The sequence below is a fragment of the Strongylocentrotus purpuratus genome, unplaced genomic scaffold, assembly GCF_000002235.5.
Source record: "Strongylocentrotus purpuratus isolate Spur 01 unplaced genomic scaffold, Spur_5.0 spur5_scaffold_3, whole genome shotgun sequence".
NCBI lineage: Eukaryota > Metazoa > Echinodermata > Echinoidea > Camarodonta > Strongylocentrotidae > Strongylocentrotus > Strongylocentrotus purpuratus.
In genome coordinates this window covers 8208803-8231246 of record NW_022145609.1, presented here as the reverse complement: position 1 = coordinate 8231246, position 22444 = coordinate 8208803, and the positions used below count along the sequence as shown (strand labels likewise).

At 37.2% G+C, this 22444-nt stretch overlaps 1 protein-coding gene across 1 annotated transcript; it reads left to right on the top strand.

Annotated features, from left to right (window-relative positions):
* Window positions 1-735: 735 nt before the first annotated feature.
* Window positions 736-16805, top strand: LOC762814 (translation initiation factor eIF-2B subunit beta). Its single transcript, XM_030996753.1, has 12 exons — window positions 736-769; window positions 4837-4966; window positions 5879-6085; window positions 7427-7481; window positions 7893-7952; window positions 8894-9040; window positions 9959-10018; window positions 10623-10756; window positions 11750-11810; window positions 12187-12246; window positions 13933-14069; window positions 16245-16805. The coding sequence occupies exons 2-12, from the start codon at window positions 4887-4889 to the stop codon at window positions 16315-16317; spliced, it is 1074 nt and encodes a 357-aa protein (XP_030852613.1). The 5' UTR covers window positions 736-769; window positions 4837-4886; the 3' UTR covers window positions 16318-16805.
* The last annotated feature ends 5639 nt before the right edge of the window (window positions 16806-22444 follow it).

The window sequence follows — 22444 nt, the reverse complement described above, 5'->3', positions numbered from 1 at the left end:
TTAGGCACACTCGTAGCGGTAGGAGGGTGAATTGCCCAGTTCGCCTTGATTTGTAAATATGTTTATTTGTTCATATTATCACATGTTTATCATTGTTCATATTATCACATGTTTATTATTGTTCATATTATCACATGTTTATCATTGTTCATATTATCACATGTTTGTCTTTGTTTATACTATCTTATCATGTTTATCAATTTTCATGTTATCACCTGTTTATCATTGTTATACTATTGTTATATTGATACTATATTGTAAATATGTTTGTACTCTCATACCCCGAGAGGGGGTCGATAGAGTCAATAAAATCTTACAATCTTACAATGCATTTATAATTTTGTTTGATTTGATTTGATTTATTGGTTTCTGCATCTTTTTTCTTATTTTTTCATCATACATTTTCATGAACATAACATGGCTTGAAAAGTTGATACAATATTTCAAGTGTATATAATTTTATACAGATAATAAACGATATTAAACAAATATATTGAATGCATAATTAATATACATTAGATGCATTAGATGCATTAAAACGAATATTATCTGTTGTTATTAGGATTTCATGGTTAGTTTGATATAGATCTACCTCTTGGTGTTACTTCAAATGTTGTTACTGATATCATTATTTGAAGAAAGTCAAATAACATAAACTTGCAACAATACGTCATTTAAACGAGATTATGCAACATTTTATTTTTCCTTTTTGATTGGACTTTTTGTGCCGACGCACTTCAGACGATATATTTGGAAGCCTAGCCACTGTGTAAGTGCAGCATGCAGAGACCTGTGAACCGTATGTTCATTATTTATTGTTTTACATTTAAATTATATTAATGAATACATATTGATATGAGAGAGAACGAGAGAAAGTGTCTGATAATAAAGAGAATGTGTATTTCTTGTTAACATTAACGAAATAAAGATAATTGTCGTATACTTACGAAGTGTTAACTTTACAACGGTCCCACGTGCTTATCTGTGCGTAGAGTCGTTGTTAATGTTGGTAATTGTTTTATGGCGTTCATTCAGTAGACTACTGAATATCATAATATTTAATTACAAACCAGAGCAAAATGATAGTGACTTCCTATTGAAATCTATTTATTCGGATGGCTATATCTCAGATAGTTCTTAGCATAATCAATGCCTGTTTTTCAACATTTCATTTGGACAATTTTTTTGATGCTCTTTCAGAAAATGTTCAAATTTGGGAATTCTAAAAATACATTTGTATAAAAATATAATGTCTTCGGTACTCTATAGGTAGATCTAGAGCATTTTGGATTTGGTTTGTGTTGTTTTTTTTATCTTGATCATCCTAACATTTGCATGCTTGCAGCTTCAGCATAGCTCACTTATTGTTCTATTTTCAATTCTGATTCTCTGTCTTTTGGCTTCTTAACATCCAAAATACGCAGAATGTTTGCCTCCACAATTCTCGCTACCCCAAATAGCGATTCTGCCGAGATCCGGGGAAAATCCTGAAAATGCGCATTGCATTATGGGATAGCTTTTCGACATTACAGCTTCCTGTGCAGGCGCTATTTTACTAGGCGCGATAGCGCAAAAGTAAAACGCCGTCGCCACACAACGTGTATGCACCGAATATGTCGTCTGCTCGTCTTGTTTTTTTTTTCGCAAATATTTCAACGTTTATTTGAACATTTCATTCGTTGTTTTTTGCGTCTTTTGACATCAGTGACGATGGTTTTCTTTTGTGAGGCTGCACAGTGCTGGGCTCATGATTCCAAGCGTAAGAACCCTGAAAAATGGGGGTGGATGAAGGCCGTGACTTGGGTGAAATTTCCCACCGAAGCTGGAACACGAGCGACATGGCTGCGCTTGATTCGCCGCAAGGACAAAGTGAATTTGACCAAAAAATCGCGGCTTTGTTCGAGACATTTCGATAAGGAGCAGATTGATCCAGATGGTTATGCCAAAGGCTATCCCAAATACTTTTTCTGGAATAATTTTGGTCTCGTTGGAGAAGAACGTCCCACCACAGCTATTGACAAGATGGACGGAAAGTTCGTGATCACAACCCTCTCTTTCACGGTAGAGTTTAACGGCCTTTTGTGCTAAAGTCACTAATTCTGCCCGAAGCTTTCCATTGCATGGTATTCCTCTGTCCGTTAAGATTTTTTTAAGTTCCGAAACTGTTTTTTTATCCACTTTGTGGTCGACGAGAAATACATGAACTGAGTGTTGTCTCTACACTGTTTAGTGTATCGTCTGCTCGTGATTGTGACGCTGGTCGCTACATGCACAATTTTAAGACAATTATTTTTTTTTACTTTTAGATTAACAGAAAAAAAACATGAATAAAAATAAAATCTTTCCTGTAAACTATTTTTTGCTTTTTATTGTATATTCAAATTGAATAAAAACAAACTAAATTTAATGCATATATTATAATCTGTACAAATTACACTGATTGGCATCGATTTTAGCGTGCGTGAAAACTCTGCACAGCGAACACAGGCGCTAGCGCCAGCGGGATGGGACTCTATACCGGAAGTTGTTGTGACGACCCGAGAGAGTGAAAATTACCTCGTCTCGCGAATTTCGAGATTTTCGTACCTATTTAGGGTAGCGAGAATTAGCACATTTTGGTGTTTCTTTGTGGCCTGTGGGAATATTGGTCAAAGAAATGCATCTCCCCACAGCGAACACATTTGGGTTTGGATTTACACTGCTATTAGAGACTTTGGTGGTAAGCGCTTGATAAGCATGTTTTGTTTATTCCGTGGCCGAAACTTTGGCATTTAAAACACCTGAGTGTGGATGGAATAAAATGTCTAACCGTAAATAAAATAGTTTGTAACACATGGTTATTCAGAGGGAAGATTGCTGCAGTCAAATGATAGGATGATATTTCTACTTTTTCTAGTTGGAATTTGTCCTTTCATTTTGTCCACTCTTTCTTGAGAACCATTTTCCTTTTTGCCATTTCTTCTATTCATCATACTTTTAATATCCACAACTTTCTGTTTAGTCAGTTTGTTTTGAATTTCTTGTTCTGTCATTTTGATAGGTACTCCATAGAGTACTCGTTTCATCCAAGTTCTCATCTTTTCCACCTTCACTGGGATTTTGTTCACATTTCTCATTTGTTTAGTCATTTTACACCTGATCAGGATTCCATTTCTAACATGCTCGACAAATTTCACTGGATTGTTGCCCACCTTTGAACGCATGGCTTTAGCTATCACGAGAAGATTCACTTTTTTACAGATTTTTAATTTTTTAATTTGTATTCTATTGGAACTATGGAGCATTTCAAGTCAGATGGTTTTGGCAGGGTTCCAAAAGTATGGTTTACTTTATTTGAATCAGATATGCTGTGTATTTTAAGGGTTTCCACTTCTCTTCGTTCTTTTCTTCGTCTTTTCGCTCCCATGTTTTTTCCCTTAATTGATAGTCATAAAACAATTTATTTATTTTATTATTAATTTATTTCGTTTTATTTCAACAGGGTAGCCACATCAGTAGTTGAAATACTGTTATACTTGGTGGCCCTGCATAACATTAAGATACTTATAAAGACATACATATACATGAAAACATCATTACATGGTGAAAAGTAAACATGATATACCAGACTAAATTTCAAATTTAAATGTAAACTAAACAAATCCACCCAAAAATCAAGTCATCAAGAAAATCGTACGTCAACAAATTTTGAAAACAAATCCTTATATTTTAGTGACAGTGGCCCGTATTCTGAAGTCAGGTCTAACTTTAAACCTAGGTTTAAGTCTAGTCTAAGCCTCGCCTAACTCTCAGATTTAAACCTAGGTTTAATTTTGCGTTTCTGAAGTCGGGTTTAACTTAAACCTGGGTTTAACTAAACCTGACTTCAGAATAAGGGCCAGTGTGTCTAAACATATGTATACATTCTTTGCAGTTTGTAGGATAATTGTGATCAATACAGTAATCTGTAATTGGTAAGTACTAAATATTCAAGTTTGTATGTTTCGTAACTCTGCTCCGGAGCAGAGCCCATCATGGTTGAATGAAGTGACGTGGAGCCACTTCAAAATGGCGGGAATTAAAAAAAGACTTGACAGGTCTTTTTACAGTGTTAGTATACAAAATTCGCCCACTAATGTTTGCTTACCTCTGTGATTCCTTATTCCGATGCCAATATTCTCTAGATATTCCAAACAACATATGATATAAAGGAGATTTGCTATTGTAAAATCCCAATACTTCCTGTATCAGATTTACGTCCATGCCTAATCGCGGGCTCACCCTTCTATCAGGACCCATTAACTTCTCATTCCATACAATACAGTGGGGGGGGGGGGGGGGGGGGGTGTTCGAACTTCTACGTTAATGTATAATCGTAAACAGTATCGACCTTCTAACCGATTTAAGTACACATTTTTCACAAACATCATGCACATGTACAAAACAAATGGGAGAAAATTCGAAATTATTTTTGAAAGAGAGTAGTCTACAGTTGTGGATATTCGGCTGGGAGTGGTTTTCGACCGGTCCACCGTAGTCCCCGGCCATAAGCATCAATTGCAAAATCATCATCATCATCTTATTTTGAATGCAGATTGGCGTCATCGTCCGACATGAAACCCTTTTGCATCAAGAGCAAAACATGCAGTTTGGTGCTTGGTACATTTTAAGTCTGAACTTATTCAATATGATTTGATATTGGTACAACATAAATTTCTCTACACATGCCAGCCAAATTTGGCTAGCATTCAATGGGCAATGGGTTAGCATCTGTGTTGCTTTTAGCAGCTTTTTCCCCCTTTTTTTTTATTTGGAATATTATTCATCTTCACTAATTCAATTTCATTTTTACTGCAGGGAGTGTTACCTGAATTTAAAAACAGCACTGGTTGACGGAGCTGTCCATCATGCCTGGAGACAGTAAGGCCCAGCTACCGGCCAACCTAACCGAGCAGATCGATGCCTTCATTGCTGATCTGAAACAAGGGTAAGATAATCATACACACAGGATAAAAATAATGATAATTAAAATAGTGGAGTCTCGTGTAGCACCCATGTCTTGCACATGCCACTCCTGGTGCTCCATTATTCTCATCACGAGCATTTTTAAGGAATTAATTCCTGCTGGGTAGTATGTGTACCCATTTACCAGACCTGGGTGGACTGTTGCAAAAAAAGATGAATGTCTTGCCAAAGGATATTAGTAGTGTGACAGTGATTTGAACCCGTTGCTTGTGGTTTACAGTCTGGAGGCTTATCCACAGGACCACAAAACCTCTTCTTCCCTATGGAGCCAAACCTTGACAATAGAAGAAAGATGTTCAGATTGGTTCAATGGCACCTATACAAGACTCCTAATTAAAGTACCAGTACAAAATATATCTTGACAAGAACATGACTTAATTTCAATCACCAATGCTTAACTATGGATAACATATTTTAGAAGTCCTTTATAGAGAGAAAAATCCACCAAAGAAATACATTCTGAAAATATTGACATTTTAGTCATTTTGTGTATTGGAATAAAATCTGGCACTACATCACAGAGACATTACAGATCGCGATTACAACGTTACAATTGATAAAACTTTTTTCCTTTTTTTTGCCCAATTTTGTTCAAGTTTCTTTTCTTTCTTTTGTTTCGAGTAGTTTGCTATTAAGTTGATATTTTACTTTAAAGCCCATCCATACTAGTTTAGAGGAGGGATTAGACCACCGTGCAAGGTCACTGTCAGTTGGTTATCTCATCAAATCAGCTCTCACTTAACATAAGAAAAAGAGGATCATGGGGGACAAACGGTCGCCGATTAGGCATTGTTTGCTATATAGAGGGCACAAGTAGCTGTAAGTAGTGCAGTGGGGCTTTAATGAGTAATCTTTCTATCCTGGACCTATGCAGGAGTGTGAAGGGGTCCTACGATGTAGCTCACAGCACCCTGTCCCTGATCAGAAAGATCATATCAGGTAGCCGCTGGGCCCATGCCGGGGAGCTGATGGGACTGATCAGGCAGGAGGGCAAGAGGATTATGACGGCTCAGCCGGCAGAGTCCTCGGTCGGTAACATGGTCAGGAGGGTCCTCAAGATCATCAGGGAAGAGTATGCAAGGTGGGTCTGAGTACAAGTAATCCAGGGGGGGAACTTATCTCTAAGATGGACTTAAACATTATGGAGAGCCATTTGTAGCCTCAAAAATGAAATATATTCAAAAGCAAAAATTTGGGTATGTTAGACTTTTCAGGAATTCCACATCAAGAACGCAAAATCATCTTGATAATAGAAAATATGAATGATTTTGAATCAACATTTTATGCCTTTTAAAATAACTTTTAAAAAATATTTTCACAGACACTATAAACAGCTTTCCACCCCCCCCCCCCCCCCCCATGTCTGCAAAACTGGGGGAAAGGAAATGCGAATAAGGCTTGTCAAGTTCATAATCTGTTCATTATTGTGACTGATCTGAGTGCAGTGCATATCACTGATGTACTTCTAAGTAAAGAGATGATTGCTACTACAAAAATGAAGAATAGCAGTGAATACAGACATACTAAAGTTTTATACGGCTGGCTTTACTACTATATTTTTCTGATTCCTGGGCGCCATCTTATAGATAGTTGATATCAATCGCAATGTTGTACATAAGGAATAGGAGACTACAAAATTGCGATTGATAATAGGCCTTGTTATTGATTTGGATCAATCACAACTCTTTATAAGACGAGGCCCTGGAACCAATCACAACCGTTCTTTTCTTTTGCGCTTTGTTTCCTGCTGCTTCCATTTGTATTGTCTGATTTTGTTCATTCTCGCGATTTACTTTGATTGATGAGTACAAGACGAAAAGCTTGACTATGTCTGTATTCATTGCTTTTAAGTGTGAATTATATGTTTTATCAAACAGGTATACAATATGAATAGAAACTAATATTAATCCATCAAGTAACCTACATCCAGGAACCCTTGCAAATTGTTAATGACTGCATTTTTGCAGCAAGAAACTCACATGAATCCCAAATATGTTATGTCACGATTAAATCTGATTTTGTATTCAAAACTTTCCCAGTTATCGACATTTAGTGTCATGCACATGAATTTAATGGTTTTTTTATTCTTCTTCACAGAACAAATTATAGCAACCTTAACTTTGGAAGGTTTTATTGCCAAAGGAATCCTATGAAAAAATTGACTTTTACTGTGTTTAGTATAGGAAATCAGGGAATAATTTTCCTGGTATCGCATCGCAATTTGCTATGCATTTTTGCATGACTGCTATACAAAATATCTTTTGTGTAGCAGTTTTCTTCCATAGAAATGTACAGAATTTCATTTGAAATATTTATCCATCGCCTGAAATTGCTAATCAAAAAATTTGAGGAAAATTATTCCCTGGAAATATGAAGAAGATAATGGAATCATAAACTACTTTGTTTATGTATTTTTCTGCAGTATTATCAAGGGCCAGGGTGTTGATTCATCCGGCGATCCACAAGAGTCCCTTCATGTAAGTAGAAGGATGTTATATATCTAGTATAGGAACTGTAATGTCACAAGGAAAAACATGATGCGATTGTATTTGATCTCTTGAATGCAAACATTTAAACAGTGTTCGCTTGGAATAAAATGTATATTTGGTGGGAAGAGGACAAACTATAGCAATGGGTGCAGTGCATGTGATCCATAGTGCTCTCACTTAAAAGTAGACTTTGTTGAAAAAGTTGTTTAGCACTAGACTAATCTGCTGCAAGGTCTATAAAATGGACGAGAAGAATCAGAAAATAAGCATGTCTGCTACTTATGACAACATACCGGTACAATATGCCCTGAAGATATTTAGATATTCTTAGTTCAGGTCAACTTCAAAACAATGCTCATTTGAATAGTTACCAAAATCAGCATTTTATTCTCTCAACAGAAAAAGCTGCTTGCTGAAGGCCAGGTGGAGGATTTCAGTAAACCATGTATGAATTTGAAGGTAAGTACATAGTATATTTGATGTCCAAGTGATCAATGGATATCCTATGTTTTGTATAAGTTTTGATCAGGTTAGGTAATGAATTCTGCATCCTAAACCTTCAAATATTCTCAGAATTATGAGAAAAATAGAATTGGTTGGAGTGGTACCATTTTCTTATGGGGCAACCCTGCCAAAAAAAGTAGTTGTGCCAGTCACTCAAAGTCCATCTATAACGATTGTTCAAAGACTTGGTGCCAAAGAAAGGTTTCAGTGAGCTGTTGTACATGGTTGGGGGGGGGGGGGGTGTCTTACCTGTGTCTTTCCTGTGGCCTAACTCTGGGCCAATCGGGTATAATACGACTACGGACGACGCGACCACAGTATTCACGTGCTTGCAACATACGCGAAACCAAAGCGTGAGCAGAATTTTGGTCTGTTTCGCGAGTGCGTGCTGACCGTTAATCAAGTCCATTCGTTTACGTGCAGTTGTCTAACAGAAGAGAAAGATGGCGTTAACCGGTAATTGCCATGCTACAGCCCTTTAACATGGTTTCTTCTCTTTGAAAGCTATCAGAGCTAGAGTCAGAGTTAGTTAATATACATATATCCTTACTGTCATTCTCTATCTCTCTCTCTCTCTCACATGTAGGGTAGAGTGATAGAGAGTATAAATGAGCTGCTATCAGAGCTAGTTAATATATATATCCTTTCTGTCATTCTCTCCCTCTCTCTCTCTCTCTCTCTCAAATGCAGGGTAGAGTGATAGAGAGTATAAATGAGCTGCTATCAGAGCTAGTTAATATATATATCCTTTCTGTCATTCTCTCCCTCTCTCTCTCTCTCTCTCTCAAATGCAGGGTAGAGTGATAGAGAGTATAAATGAGCTGCTATCAGAGCTAGTTAATATATATATCCTTTCTGTCATTCTCTCCCTCTCTCTCTCTCTCTCTCAAATGCAGGGTAGATCGATAGAGAGTATAAATGAGCTGTTATCAGAGCTAGAGGGCAGTGCAGAAGCCATTGCAAGCCAGTCATTAGAACACATCCACTCTAACGAGGTCATCATGACGCTAGGAAAGTCAAGAACATTGGAGGCATTTCTTCTTGTAAGTATGTTAAGCCTTGTTCAGATTATGAAGTGACAAAACTGCGGCAGTAATTTTATAATGACGTAAAGTGTATTATGTTTCACATTTCTGTATCTTATAACACAGAGCTAAGTGAATATGCGTAGGACCCTTGTTGGAAGCAGTCACCATTTTGTGTGGGTGCGTGTGTGTGGGGAGGGGTTACTGTGTCATATCTGAATGAGCCTTTACTAATGGGTACCTGGCAGGAATTAATTCCTTGAAACGCTGGAGCACTGTAATGGCAGTTAGGATAAAGTCGGGGTAATAATTAATGCGCCTCAGAATAGAATTTCTAGATAGATGGCGCTATAGAAATGCCTATAATTATTAATTATTAATGTATTGAACAACAACCGTGTCATCTCTGTGAACCCACGCTTCACTAATTGACTCCACTTTGCACGGGGGTTCCAAATGTATAGATGCTTCTTTTAAAATACAGTTGAATTATTTGTCGCAGTAATGGTGTAAATTTCACCTTTAAAGGTATTTAAGACCAACGTAATTCATGCATACGTGGCTTTATTCTGCATTCGTCGCATCAGCCCAAGCTTGGTACAAGGAAATTGTGACAGCACTTTTTAAAAACCCTGGTGCTTGGTTATCCTTGGAAGAAAATTATGAATAGGGTATCATTAACAAGAAAACAAATTACTCTTTAGTCTTAAAGATGAAATAGATCTCAATGTTACATTATGACTATTTGATCATGAGCTACCAAATTTGGAATCCTTTTTTTTAAATACACATTGACTCTGTATAACCCCTGATTTTTATTTTAGTATTGTTGTCTTCACATTTAATGGTATATCCAAATACTGTGCAGAACATCAATACCAAATGCTGTGCTGTTTCACAAAAGTTCATCTTTCTTTCCGCTGTTTGTTTCCATAGAATGCAGCCAGGAAAAGAAAATTTCATGTTATCGTCGCAGAGTGTTCACCTTTATATAAGGTAAGATACATTTTGGCAAAAATCCTGAATTTTCAATATTTTCTCAATATTTTTATTAAGGGGTTGATTTTTCTTTGACTTTTGATTTATTGACGGTGGCATGGTGAGGTGAAATTAGTGTATCACTGCAGAGATCACATTTTCCTCAAACCTGTGCATTTTTGCGGTGAATACCTGAGCAAGAATTTAACATCTGTCTGTTTTTCTCTCTCTTTGACTTCCTTTTGATTACTTTTTGTGTAAATTCGTCAGCCCATTTCACTCTGTTTCTTTCTGTTTTGTTATATTGTGTCTAACACTGATGGTCAGTTTATTTTAAAAAGAATATGTCAATTAAAATCAAATACTATAAACACATCAAATATGAAGACAAATTCTTCATTGTCCAACTTACAGGGGATAAGATGACATCTTTGATTTTAAAGAATAGAAGAGAATAGAACTGGAGATGTGATTTGACTTTCAATAATGGACACTATTTTTCTGCACAAATTCTTTTGCACTCGCATCAAAACCACTTTATGGGACTATGGACAGTAATATACTACATTTGGTATGTTTGCTTACACATGTGATGAAGATTTTCCCTTAATTTACCTTACAGGGACACGATTTAGCCACTACTCTAGCCAGGCATGACATCGAGACCACGGTCATCACCGACTCGGCTGTCTTTGCTATGATGTCACGTGTTAACAAGGTCATCATTGGAACGCATACGGTCATGGCAAATGGAGGGTAGGCTAACTGATTTTTATTTCTCTGCAGCTGGTACTCTTAATTTCTTTATTCCAATGGAATATATTGTATAACAATTTGTTTATAGAAACTAGTCTTGACCTTGTTTAGATATGGAGAGGCAAACCATGGCGTTTTTTTAATGACATAAAGTGTACTACACATTGAATCTATAACACGGAGCTCAGTGAATACGCACAGGACCTTAGTTGCCTGCAGTTGCCGTTGATGTACATGTTTTTAAAAAGCATTTGGGGGGGGGGGGGGGGGGGAGTTTACCATTACATATCTGAATGAGCCTTTATTTAATAAAATGTGTCACTTGAAAATTGATATAAGACAGTTGGTCAAAAGCTGTTTGCCACAGAAGCACTAATTGCCTAACATATATACCGTTTGAATTTGGCTATGAAATCTTAAACAGTTGTACTGTACAAGGTGAGCCTTTGCACTTGTTTGCACAGATCCCTTACTTTAGTGTATGCCCAGACATGTACAAGTGCGTATGTGCTAGTTAGTATTGTGAAGACTTTGTATGACAGCCATGAGGACAGTTGACCTTGTCTTGAAGTTATGAGGACGGTCAGTGGGCCTTCGTTGGTCAAAAATTAGCCACTGATAGAGCGTCCTAGCTGTACATGTAGATGGTGTGCTGCTGCGGCTGGTTGAGAACAACTTAAACCTTTCCTTATATATAGATGACAATATATGCAATACCATAGAACTAACAAACTAGTGTAAAGCATAGTATACTATTATTATCCTTAAACGAAACATTATAAATTCAGTAACCTCTACAGACTTTATTGACCACTAAAGACTGGTATTAAATAGATGATCAAAAGAAAGACAGTATGAAAAAGAAAATCTGTTATTGTATAAGGTATTCAAAGGGAATTGCTATGAATCAGAACAGACAATGTTATGTATATTTTCTTGTGATATGAATGCCAATTTTGTGATGTTTCCTTTCCTATTTTGTTGTCATTTCAGATTGAAGGCAATCGGTGGTACTCATGCATTAGCACTAGCAGCCAAGCATCACTCAGTACCTGTAAGTTTCTCTCTCCTTCTATCTCTCTCTCTCCTTCTCTCTTTCTGTCTCTATCTCTCTCTCTTTCTCCCTCTCTCTCTCTTTCTCTCTCTGCCTAGACACTTGAACATTCATGCATGTTTATGTATATGTGTCTGTTTGTCTCTGTCTCTCTTTATTCAGCTTATTATAATTAACTTATTTTTGTATCTATTGTTAATATCATTATTATCATCATTATTATTTTTTAGAAGAAGTAGTAGTAGTATCATCATCATTTAGAGACTTTAAGAAATAGTTTTCATTACATCTGATTGCATTGATGTGCAACATAAGTTACAATTAATGTGATTGTTTGATTATCAAATGCTTATTTTTAATTTCCTATTTTTGGCAGTTGATAGTATGCACACCAATGTTCAAGCTGTCACCTGAGTACCTTTGCAGTATTGATCAGGTAAGCAAGTACACTCACAATATTTCTTTCAATGCTACTCAAATAAAGATGCAAAAGGGAAGTGATTCACTAATATTTTGATGAATTTCCCCCCATAGTCTATAGATTATGATGTGACCCAGAACTCTGTAATCTTATGAATTTATATTTCTAATGTGGTTGTAGAATAAATGCCATGAGAAAATTAGTGTACAAATAATTTATGTTGGTGAGTGCATTAGTAAATATGCACTGCACGCAGGTCAAGTCGCAATCAGATAATGAATGAGACTTATCAAGTTCATTATCCAGCTCATTGTGACTTAACCGAGTGCAATTGCATATCACTAATGAACAAGCTTCAAAACAACAATTTTTGTCATTAGATTGCCTATATTGTAGTACCCATTCAGAGCTACCAACCATTCCGTTTTTGCCGAAATTACTCCGTTCTTTCCTCCAAATTTAATTATGGTAGTATATTTTTTCTTAATATTTTTTTTTTTTTTTGCATACCGCACGTCAAACAACCGCCCTAAATGTTGATTTGATCACAAATTCAATAGAAAACTAAGTTTAAAACATACTTGAAAAGATACTTGAAGAGAAACATATTTTCAAAAAGAATGAAATGCCGATAATACCAAAATCACACCAAAAAAATACCTGCTTGTATGGAAAAAACAGCATGAGGAATGGACATTTCTGCATTGGAAGTGTGTCGCGCATGGTTGTAAGTTTCGTTTTAATGAAATCCATTTTTTGCTTAAAATTCCTTTTTTTTTGCCATCATGGTTCCTTTTTTTGGTCACACAAGGTTGGCAGCTCTACCCATTCATAATTACAATAAATTAACTATTTTTAAGAGGGCATGGGTAAATGCAAAATTAGTATACAATGAAGGTTCTTTCTTCTGCATCATTGATTTTGGGCAAACATTTCAAGGAAACACAGAGAAAAGATATTTATTTTTGATAAATTGATTCACCTTTTTTTATGATGTAAATATTGGTGGAGACATCCTTGAAGTTTATGGGATTATCATGACAAAGGTACAGAGAAAAAGTTAAAGACCTACACATATAAATAGAATTTTTGTTATGATCTGCACCTTGGTATTCTTTTGTATTTTCTTTGATGAGAGCCTAGGGAAATATTTCCTTGTTTTGTTGTTGCCCTTTATTTCGGTTCCTATTTGTCGGTCTTTAATCCTTTGAAACCATGAACTTGTACGTGTATTTCTTTCTCTTTTTGATAGTATACCAAATATTGTCTATAATAATAATAATAGTGGGTTCTTGTATAGCGCTCATGTCAGTCAGATTTGACCCTCTTGGCGCTCCCGATTATTACCCTGGCTTTAGCACGGCTGCCATACGACGCTCTAGCATTTCAAGGAATAAATTCGTACCAGGTACCCATTTACTTCACCTGGGTGGAGTGTGGCAAATGTAGATCGATGTCTTGCCAAAGGACATTAGTGCGGTGGTGGGACTCGAACCGCGGACCTTGTGATCGACAGTCCGGTGACGTAACCTCTCGACCACAACACCTCTACATTGTATTTTTTTGTTTGCTTTGGCTGTTCTCCTTGGTTTTTATTTTCTATTCTTTGCCTCACTGTGTCTGTTTTGTAAGGACATCTCTCTGTTCACAAGCCGTAGTCTTTCTCTGTATTTTAATCTCTTTTTTGGGGTCTATTTTTAGGATGCTTTCAACAAATTTGAGTCACCTAAAGAGATTCTGGATTACTCTGATGGGGAGCTACTTTCCAAGGTCCATATCTATAACCCTGTCTTTGACTACGTACCTCCTGAGCTAGTTACCCTCTTCATATCAAACATGTAAGTATATTGGTAGAGACATCCTTGAAGTTTATGGGATTATCATGACAAAGGTACTGAGCAAAAGTTAAAGGTAATACAAAGTTTTAGTATGGGGTCGTGAATTTGGTTCAAATGAACATATTGGGAGCATATGCGATCCTACAATATTCACTGATCGTTGTCGCGGTCAAAATCGACTCTGAAGTTATGAAATTTTAAATAATAAATGCTTTATGTTGTATAGCTCCCTCTCAAGGTCAAGATATTAATTAAGCTATAAAACAATGTTTATTGTCTTAAATCGACCGATTAGCTATTCCCGTTCGGAAATTATATACCACAACTACATATTCTGAGATTTTCATGGTCACAGCTACCATTGTACGGCCGTAGGAGCTATTTGAAATTTATCAAAATTTACCGGGAGCACCGGTAAATCTTTATATTCAATTTTTCTCGAAAGCAGAAGTGTTTTAGGGGCTAAAGATTCTAGTGTTTTAAATACATCCACAGGGGCATCCAAATATATCAAAATCGTAAAGAATCACTATCCACCCATTTTTCGAAATTTCTCAAAACTTTGTAATACCTTTAATAATACCTACAAAATATAAACAATTTTTTTTTTTTTTTTAATGATCAATACCTTTGTATTCTTTTGTGGTTCCTGTACTGATAGCCTAGGAAAATACTTCCTTGTTTTCCTAAAATAAAAGGACAAGTTACTCCTCTTTTTCCTTTGTCTAAATGTAAATATATATATTTTACCTGGTAAGTTTTTATTTCTTTTGCAATTTAATTTGATATCGTGTTAACTTTCATAGAGGTCTCATTTACAAGCACAAGTTGCTTCTTAGAGGTCCTGGCTTATTATGTATTCTGTATTTATGATTTTTAATGATGCCAAATAAACTGAATTGAATTGAATGTCTTTCTCAGTAATTTTTCTGTCAATGCAGTGTATAAATCATACAATGTTATCGAATTGGGATTTTGTTCTTATATTTTTTTGATTACCTTGAACTGTTTGTTACCTCAGGGGGTTGTATGATTATGTCACATGTAGCCTTTCTATTTGTTGATAATTGAAACTCAATGTTAATTTGACCCTTTTATGTATCCATACTATTTCAAATTTAAATCATTTTCAAAAGTGAAATACTTTTAGAATCATATGAGTCTGATATGGTTTTATGATAAAAATTATAACATTTGTATAGTGCTTAACCCTTACTGTACTAGAGGGAGGCCTGGGAGGGCCCCCCCTTGACATTTTCTGAAATTGCACCGCAACCGCTTGGAATTTTGAATTGTTGTTTCATGACTTTTTTCCCCTCAAGTCTTACGCACATTTTGATACCATTTTCATCGAAATTTGATGTACCTCTAAGGTGTATGCGCATGTCATCAAAAAGTGCTATAATTGCATATATTCATGTACAAGCAGAAATGTGAATACAGGTTTAGATGTATTTCTTCCTAAGTGGGAGATATGAATTGATATCAAATTGCTTTTATATGTTTCTCAAAGTAACTTGATGTATTCCAGAACAAAAGAATACATTAGAAATAAAACAATAGATATAATGAGAAATAAAAAACAATAAAATACATAAGAAAATAAAATGATGAATTTCAACCTTTTTTTCTCAGAAATACATTTTGAGATGAAGGAAAAACATTTATTCAATATATTTTCAAGATTCTTCACAAGTCTACAGACAAATATGTAGAGTTTTCTGTTAAATGCATAAAATTAGCATTTTGCAAAATTAATTAGGCTATAACAACAAAAATTTGCATATTAGGAAAAAAACTAATTATACCATCTTGTTCATTACGTAAATATCTACAAACATGCACATTTTCATGTTCATCAAACATTTGATGGCCGAGATCATGGGGGAGGGGGCCTGAGAGGCCCCCCCCCCCCTCCCTCCCCCAGTCAGTGAGGTGCTCAAAATCGCCCAGTACAGTAAGGGTTAATACTACATTTCGAAGTGATGCTATTACCCAAGTCAATTGATTAAATAGCTCATCTACAGTGGTATATGTCAATCCAACCACTTTAACATGCACATTCTACTGGGTATCCATTTAGCACCTGGGTGGAGAGTGGCAAATGTAGATAAATGCCTTGCCAAGGTACACTAGCATAAACTTTCTACCAATCTTTGTTTTCTTTGATTGCAGTGGAGGTAATGCCCCATCGTACGTCTACAGACTTCTTAGCGAGTTATACCACCCAGATGATCAAGACCTTTGACCTTTGGAACATCAGAAAGTGAAGGAACACTCCTACTCTAGATAAGTCTAGAGTTTAAAAACTGTTAGGAGAATGTGGGTTGGTCTAGCGACACGTTCACTTGGTCAGCTCTCTGTCTTCGCCTACAAACCGGCTCAGACGGACCCCGGTTTGAAACTGAGTCACGTCTTTTGGATGGTGACGTTTAATGTCAGTCCCCAGACGTAAATATTAATATCTGATTGATACACGTCTGTAAGATCCCAATTACATACACGTCTGTAAGAACCCAATTACACACACGTCTGTAAGAACCCAATTACACACACACGATGTAATGTTTTTCTCTACCATCTCTGTGGGAGATTTCAGTTTGCATCTCGTGTCATCAACATCCTGAATGTACGATTCTTGTGTCATGCTTGCGGGAGAGCTGGGGGTGTTTCACAAAGATCCTAAGTTGAACTTACTCAAAATTTGGACTTCAAAATTATGGAGAGCCATTTGTAGCCTTGAAATGAAATATATTCAAAAGCAAAATTCAAATATTTTAGAATTTTTATAAATTTCACATCAAGAACATGAAATCTCCCTGATAATAGAAAATATGAATGATTTGAATCAACATTTTATGCCTTTTAAAATAATTTTTACAAAATATTTGTCATGGATGCTAACAGTTTTCCATAATTGTAGAGTCCAACTTAGAGATAAGTTCAACTTAAGATGCTACGTGCTTTAGGTTGAAGCATGAGTGGACTCTAGGAACAGGTGACATAGAAACAGAGCTGCACGATGCAATTGTACATACCAGTATCTCAGTTCTAATTGTGTTTCTACAATTCCCTTTTATATTTGCAATGTTGTTTGCAGGCTGATGAGAATCTGCTACCTTTGAAATGATATCAGGCATATATTATCATCATTTTGAGTTGATAATGATAATGATAATTATGTTGCCCAAGAAAGACTCGATCACCTTCAATGCTGTTTTTCCTAAAGGACCTGCAATTATAATTACACCAGCAATTTTCAGGAACCCATTACACCTGGAGAGAGATTGGCAGATGTGGATTAATGTCTTGTCAATGGACATGAGTGCTGGTTTGAGATTTGAACCCTCAACCCTTAGATTGAGAGTCAAGTGGATGAACCACCGTACCATGACCCCTCCACAGAAAGTCACAAGTTAAGTATCTAGCAAAAGTAAGAGCCACCTTGTTGTCCTCTGCCATGTATCCCGCAGCATGACACAGCTCGGTAGATGGTCCATGGTATGTAAGCCCTGGCCGCACTCACAGTCAGTTACAGTGCATCCCCACTGACTAGCATATATAATAATAATAATAATAATAATAATTTTGCTTATATAGTACTTAGTACGTACGTCAGGAATGTCAGAGTTTCTAAGGGCTTTACATTATTAGCCCGGTCATCGGTTTCTTGCTTGCCTGCACACAATGAATGCAATTTCTCCACTCCCTGGGGAGCATTCCAACTAGAGCTACATGTACTTGGTTCAAATTACTAAGCATACCACATTGGTTTTCGGATTCTACCGGGTACCCATTTAACACCTGGGTGGAGAGTGGCAAATGTAGATCAATATCTTGCCAAAGGACATTAGTGCCGCGGTGGGACGCGATATATTGAAATGAAAATGATTGTAATCTGTAGCAATTGATTTTTGTTCACCACTGGATGGTGGAACTTGCTCTATTGTAGGCCTGGCTGACCTTTGAGGAGGAAATTGAGAGAAAACAGGTGGAAAAAGATTGACATATAGAATGTCTTCTATGTGGTTACATTGTAAGAGGGGATTGTGTTGTATTCCTTTGTATTTATTTTCATTTTGTCTTTGTCTTAGACCTGGTCATGAAGTAGGTAAGATTTTATGAGGAGCCCCATTAGTCTTGAATCACTAATTGGAACGTTTGTTCTTTTGAAGCTTTCATAGATAAGGTTTCAATGTTGTCAGTGCTCCTCGAAAATGTGCATATTAACATGCAACTAAAAAATACCACATGTCAGATCTGTGACTGTGACCAGTATATGTACTGTCTTTAAAGTTTTGATGCTGAATTACAATGAATGCATTATTAAGTTCATTACTTTATTTAGGTGGTGTTAAATCAAATTATGTGTTAATAATTTACTTCTAGTTATTACATCTAAATATCATGTGGGCAGACAAGTTAAAGAGAATGGAAAAAAGGATAGAGAGAGAGAGAGAGAGAAAGGGGGGGGGGGGGGGTGTAGGAGTGAAATTCCAAAAGTATGTCCCATATTAATTTTATGTAAAGATTGTATCAGGTTAAAAGCCCTTGTATTGTAGTGTTGACATGTCCAATATCAAAAGGGATACAATAAATGGCATTTTTGTTTAATATTCCATTAAACTCTATTACACAGGAGGTATAATGACTATTTTAGACTTGATAGCAAGGGATAGGGTAATGGTCTTTGCGATGGTTGAAGCAATAAGAATTAACATATCACCCAAGATAAAAAAAAATAACGATTACAAAATTTACCTGTACAGCATAGTGCTATAACTAAAAAAAATGGGAATGTACATGTACTGTATGAACAGTGACTAATAATGAATAAAGATATTTATGAAAGTACATACTTGTCATGCACTTTTTACAATCTTTTTATTTTCATTTTCCCTATCCTGTGAATTTAATTGAATTGAATGGTAGAGTTGTTGCATAGGTGTGTTACAAGCATTTGAATGGGCAAGGATGGAACCTAAAGCCCCAGTCCCATATAAAGCCGGACCAGCACGGACGAGCACGGACCACTCCGGACCATCCCGGACCATGGTCTGGGGTGATCCGGGATGGTCCGGGATGTTTTGTTCAAAAAAGTGTGATGCTTTTAAGCTACAGTCCCATATACGTCCCGGACCGTCCTGGACCATCCCGGACTCCATCCGGGGTGATCCGGGATTCGGTCCGTGTTGACACCGTGTTGGCACCGGGGTGGTCCTGGATGGTCCTGGATGGTCCTGGGCGGTCAATAACTCACTCCCGGACTACCACGGATCAACACGGACCGCCCCGGCGCCACTACGGATGACCCCGGACCCAGCACGGTGGCTACACGGATCACCCCGGATCAAACTATTGACCCGGACCGTCCCGGACCACCCCGGCAGTTTTGACCGTCAAAAACATCCGGGGTCGACTCCCGGACCGCCCAGGACCATCCAGGACCATCCAGGACCATCCAGGACCATCCAGGACCACCCCGGTGCCAACACGGTGTCAACACGGACCGAATCCCGGATCACCCCGGATGGGGTCCGGGATGGTCCGGGACGGTCCGGGACGTATATGGGACTGTAGCTTAAGTTACAACGGCAAAGCATAGTTTTACAATATACAACAAATTGAATGTCCTTCAATTTCTTATCAGAAATTCATTAATTTAGATGTTCTCAAAAGTCATAAGCTTGAAAATGGCTTATAATAAGTGTGTGTGTGTGTGTGTGTGTGTGTGTGTGCGTGTGTGTGTGTGTGTAGGTTGGTAATTCCTGTTCCGACCCGCCCCCCCCCCCCCCTAAAAAAAAAAAAGAGGAAAAAACAGGATTGCATGAGACAATGAAGATCTCCAAAAAAAATGTAAAAACACAAAACGAGTTATTAAAAAAAAAAGGAACACACAAAGTGAGAGAGAGAGAGAGAGAGAGAGATGAAAGTAGATGAGGACATTATATGAAAGAGAATAACAAGTAGGAGATAGAATAAAGAAAATCACAGGTAGCGTGAGTGGTTGTATAGTGATTTACAAAGAGGAGATGATTGGCGGAGGGCATTTATAGACATCCTCAATTGTCTCATCAATTTATAGCAGAATCTAAATACCAAGGGGCTTATTATCCAAAGAAGAGCATTTGCAAATAATAGGATCATAATGAAAAGCAACTTTTGAAAGCTGTCCTCTGGGGGGTTCTTGATAGTACTTGAACCAATTAAATTTGATGCAATTCATTGTGTTATCAAATTGGACTTAGATGTCTGGTTAACAGCCACTTGACAATTCGGCCACCTGATAATTCGTCCCTCCGACAATCCCCCGCCCATATCCCCTACCGGATCCCCTATGAACAATACCCTTAGACACAAATCGTCTGCATCGCTGTGATTCACAGGAAAGGCATGTGAAACATTAACTTCAACAACCCAAGGACACTTTAATGATGAGCAGGTGAAATAGATCGATTGTCCCTTGACAGACTAAAAGCAGGACCCGGTCTTGATAAGTGAAACTCTCTAAGGTACCACATACCTGGGACGACCTAATTTCACATTACGCTAAATGTCATTTTTCTTTTATAGTTCAAACAACCCCGCCCTCCCTAAAGAGCCCCTTCCCCCATGTGACTAGCTAAGGAAAAGGGTTGGCTCATTCAAAGCTTATCACGGAAGGTCTAACAGCCTTAAACTATGACAATAGGGATGTTCGAGTTTTTAGACGAACAATTGAACAAGATACTTTTTAAATGACTGAGAGCATAAACATTTCATTTTTCACAAGGACGCAACGGATACAACCATGACTGTATAAAACAGAAGGGCGTTCACTCAAATAGTATCTCCCCATTGGCTGCCATTGACAAAGTCCTATACAGCCACATCCGAAACGAATCGAAAACAATTCAATAGAATAAGCCTAATGAAAAGAACTGCAGATCTGTACACTAGTGACTAGTCTAATTCATTTAATAATTTTAATGTAAAGTCGCAAAGGTGAAGGAAAAAAAAAAAGAGATCGATGGAGAAGAATTAAAATGAGCAATTCAAGAAAATGTGAAATGTGTTTGATTTTCAAGCTCAAAATCATTAGCCAGCTACTTTTTAACAGCGAATCGAGCGTCTTAATAAATTCCTCTTGTACTCTAGATAAAGGGTAGAACTTAAAAAGAAAATTTCTATAAAATCCTACATTGGCGTATCAAGACAATATGAAAGTCTGTATTATAATTCAACCAATCCCTCTGTACTAGGAATTTCAAAATTTAGATTATTCCCGTGCTTCAGTAATTATTAAAAATAATGCAATGTATCTAGGCTTTCACAGAACCTTGTAACAAAAACCTGTGGCTGTCATGATGTTTAGAACCCCCTACAAGGTGTACGTGAACATGTAGGTTGATATTCAAGTGGAATGGGGGAATCCCCGTTCTTTGTAATTGTGTGCGTAACAGAGAGATTATTGCTTTCAGCTCGAAATGTCTAGACTGGTTAATATGGTTAACCTTTGCTACGTTATAGCTACTGTGCACTTGATTATACATATTATGGGATAATCCATACATCTGACATCTGCAAACGAATATATCACTCACGGGGTAATTTTTTATATATCGAGTAACCATCCGGCACTTATACCAAATAGTTACGTGTTCTGGTTTAGTGGGTAAAGCTCTTGGCAGAAACCAATCTCAATCATTGTAATGACTACGACACATAATGTGATGGGCATACATGTAGGTAGGTGTGGAGGTACGTGGTGGTGGTGGTGGTGGTGGTGGTGGTGGTGGTGGTGGTGGTGGTGGTGGTGGTGGTGTTGGCGGTCCCCGAGGATCATCAAAGTTTAAATATTTCGGGAAACCACCACTATTCGGGTAGCGACAATTTCTATATCTTCTTAGTGTATTTTGATGACGAAAGAGCACGTTTACCAGAATAAACTGCCCCCCCCCTTCCCCTCACCCTATTTTGGGGGTTGTTCACTTTCATTGAGTTTAAAACTGGAAAGATTATGCAGGCAAGTATATATGTGCCCATATGCTGATTAGATGAGCGTCATGGAAATGGGTTCTGTATTATTTTTTTCTTTGTCGACAACTATACCCTTTAACTTACTCCCACCACCCTCAGAAAAATATAAAAAACGTGATAATCGTTGTATCTCCCGCTGCTTCTACTCCTCTGCTATATTTTACAGTGCTTTTACCAAAATATTTACCCAAGTTTGGTAGATCCTAATTAAAAATATATAATCAGGCGCGGATCCAGGATTTCTTAGGGGGGGGGGGGGGGCAAATTTGAAATTATGCAAGCCAAAATATTGGTACGTAATGATGACCAGCAGTGGCGTCATGAGCGAAAACTCTTTTTTCTTTTTTCTTTTTCTT

Bases quoted from the DNA above. Each gene is read 5' to 3' on its own strand.
- LOC762814 (XM_030996753.1), top strand. From the start codon at position 4,887: ATGCCTGGAGACAGTAAGGCCCAGCTACCGGCCAACCTAACCGAGCAG. The intron at 7,482-7,892 runs GTAAGTAGAAGG...TTCTCTCAACAG, and splicing joins ATCCACAAGAGTCCCTTCAT to AAAAAGCTGCTTGCTGAAGG. The intron at 10,757-11,749 runs GTAGGCTAACTG...TTGTCATTTCAG, and splicing joins ACGGTCATGGCAAATGGAGG to ATTGAAGGCAATCGGTGGTA.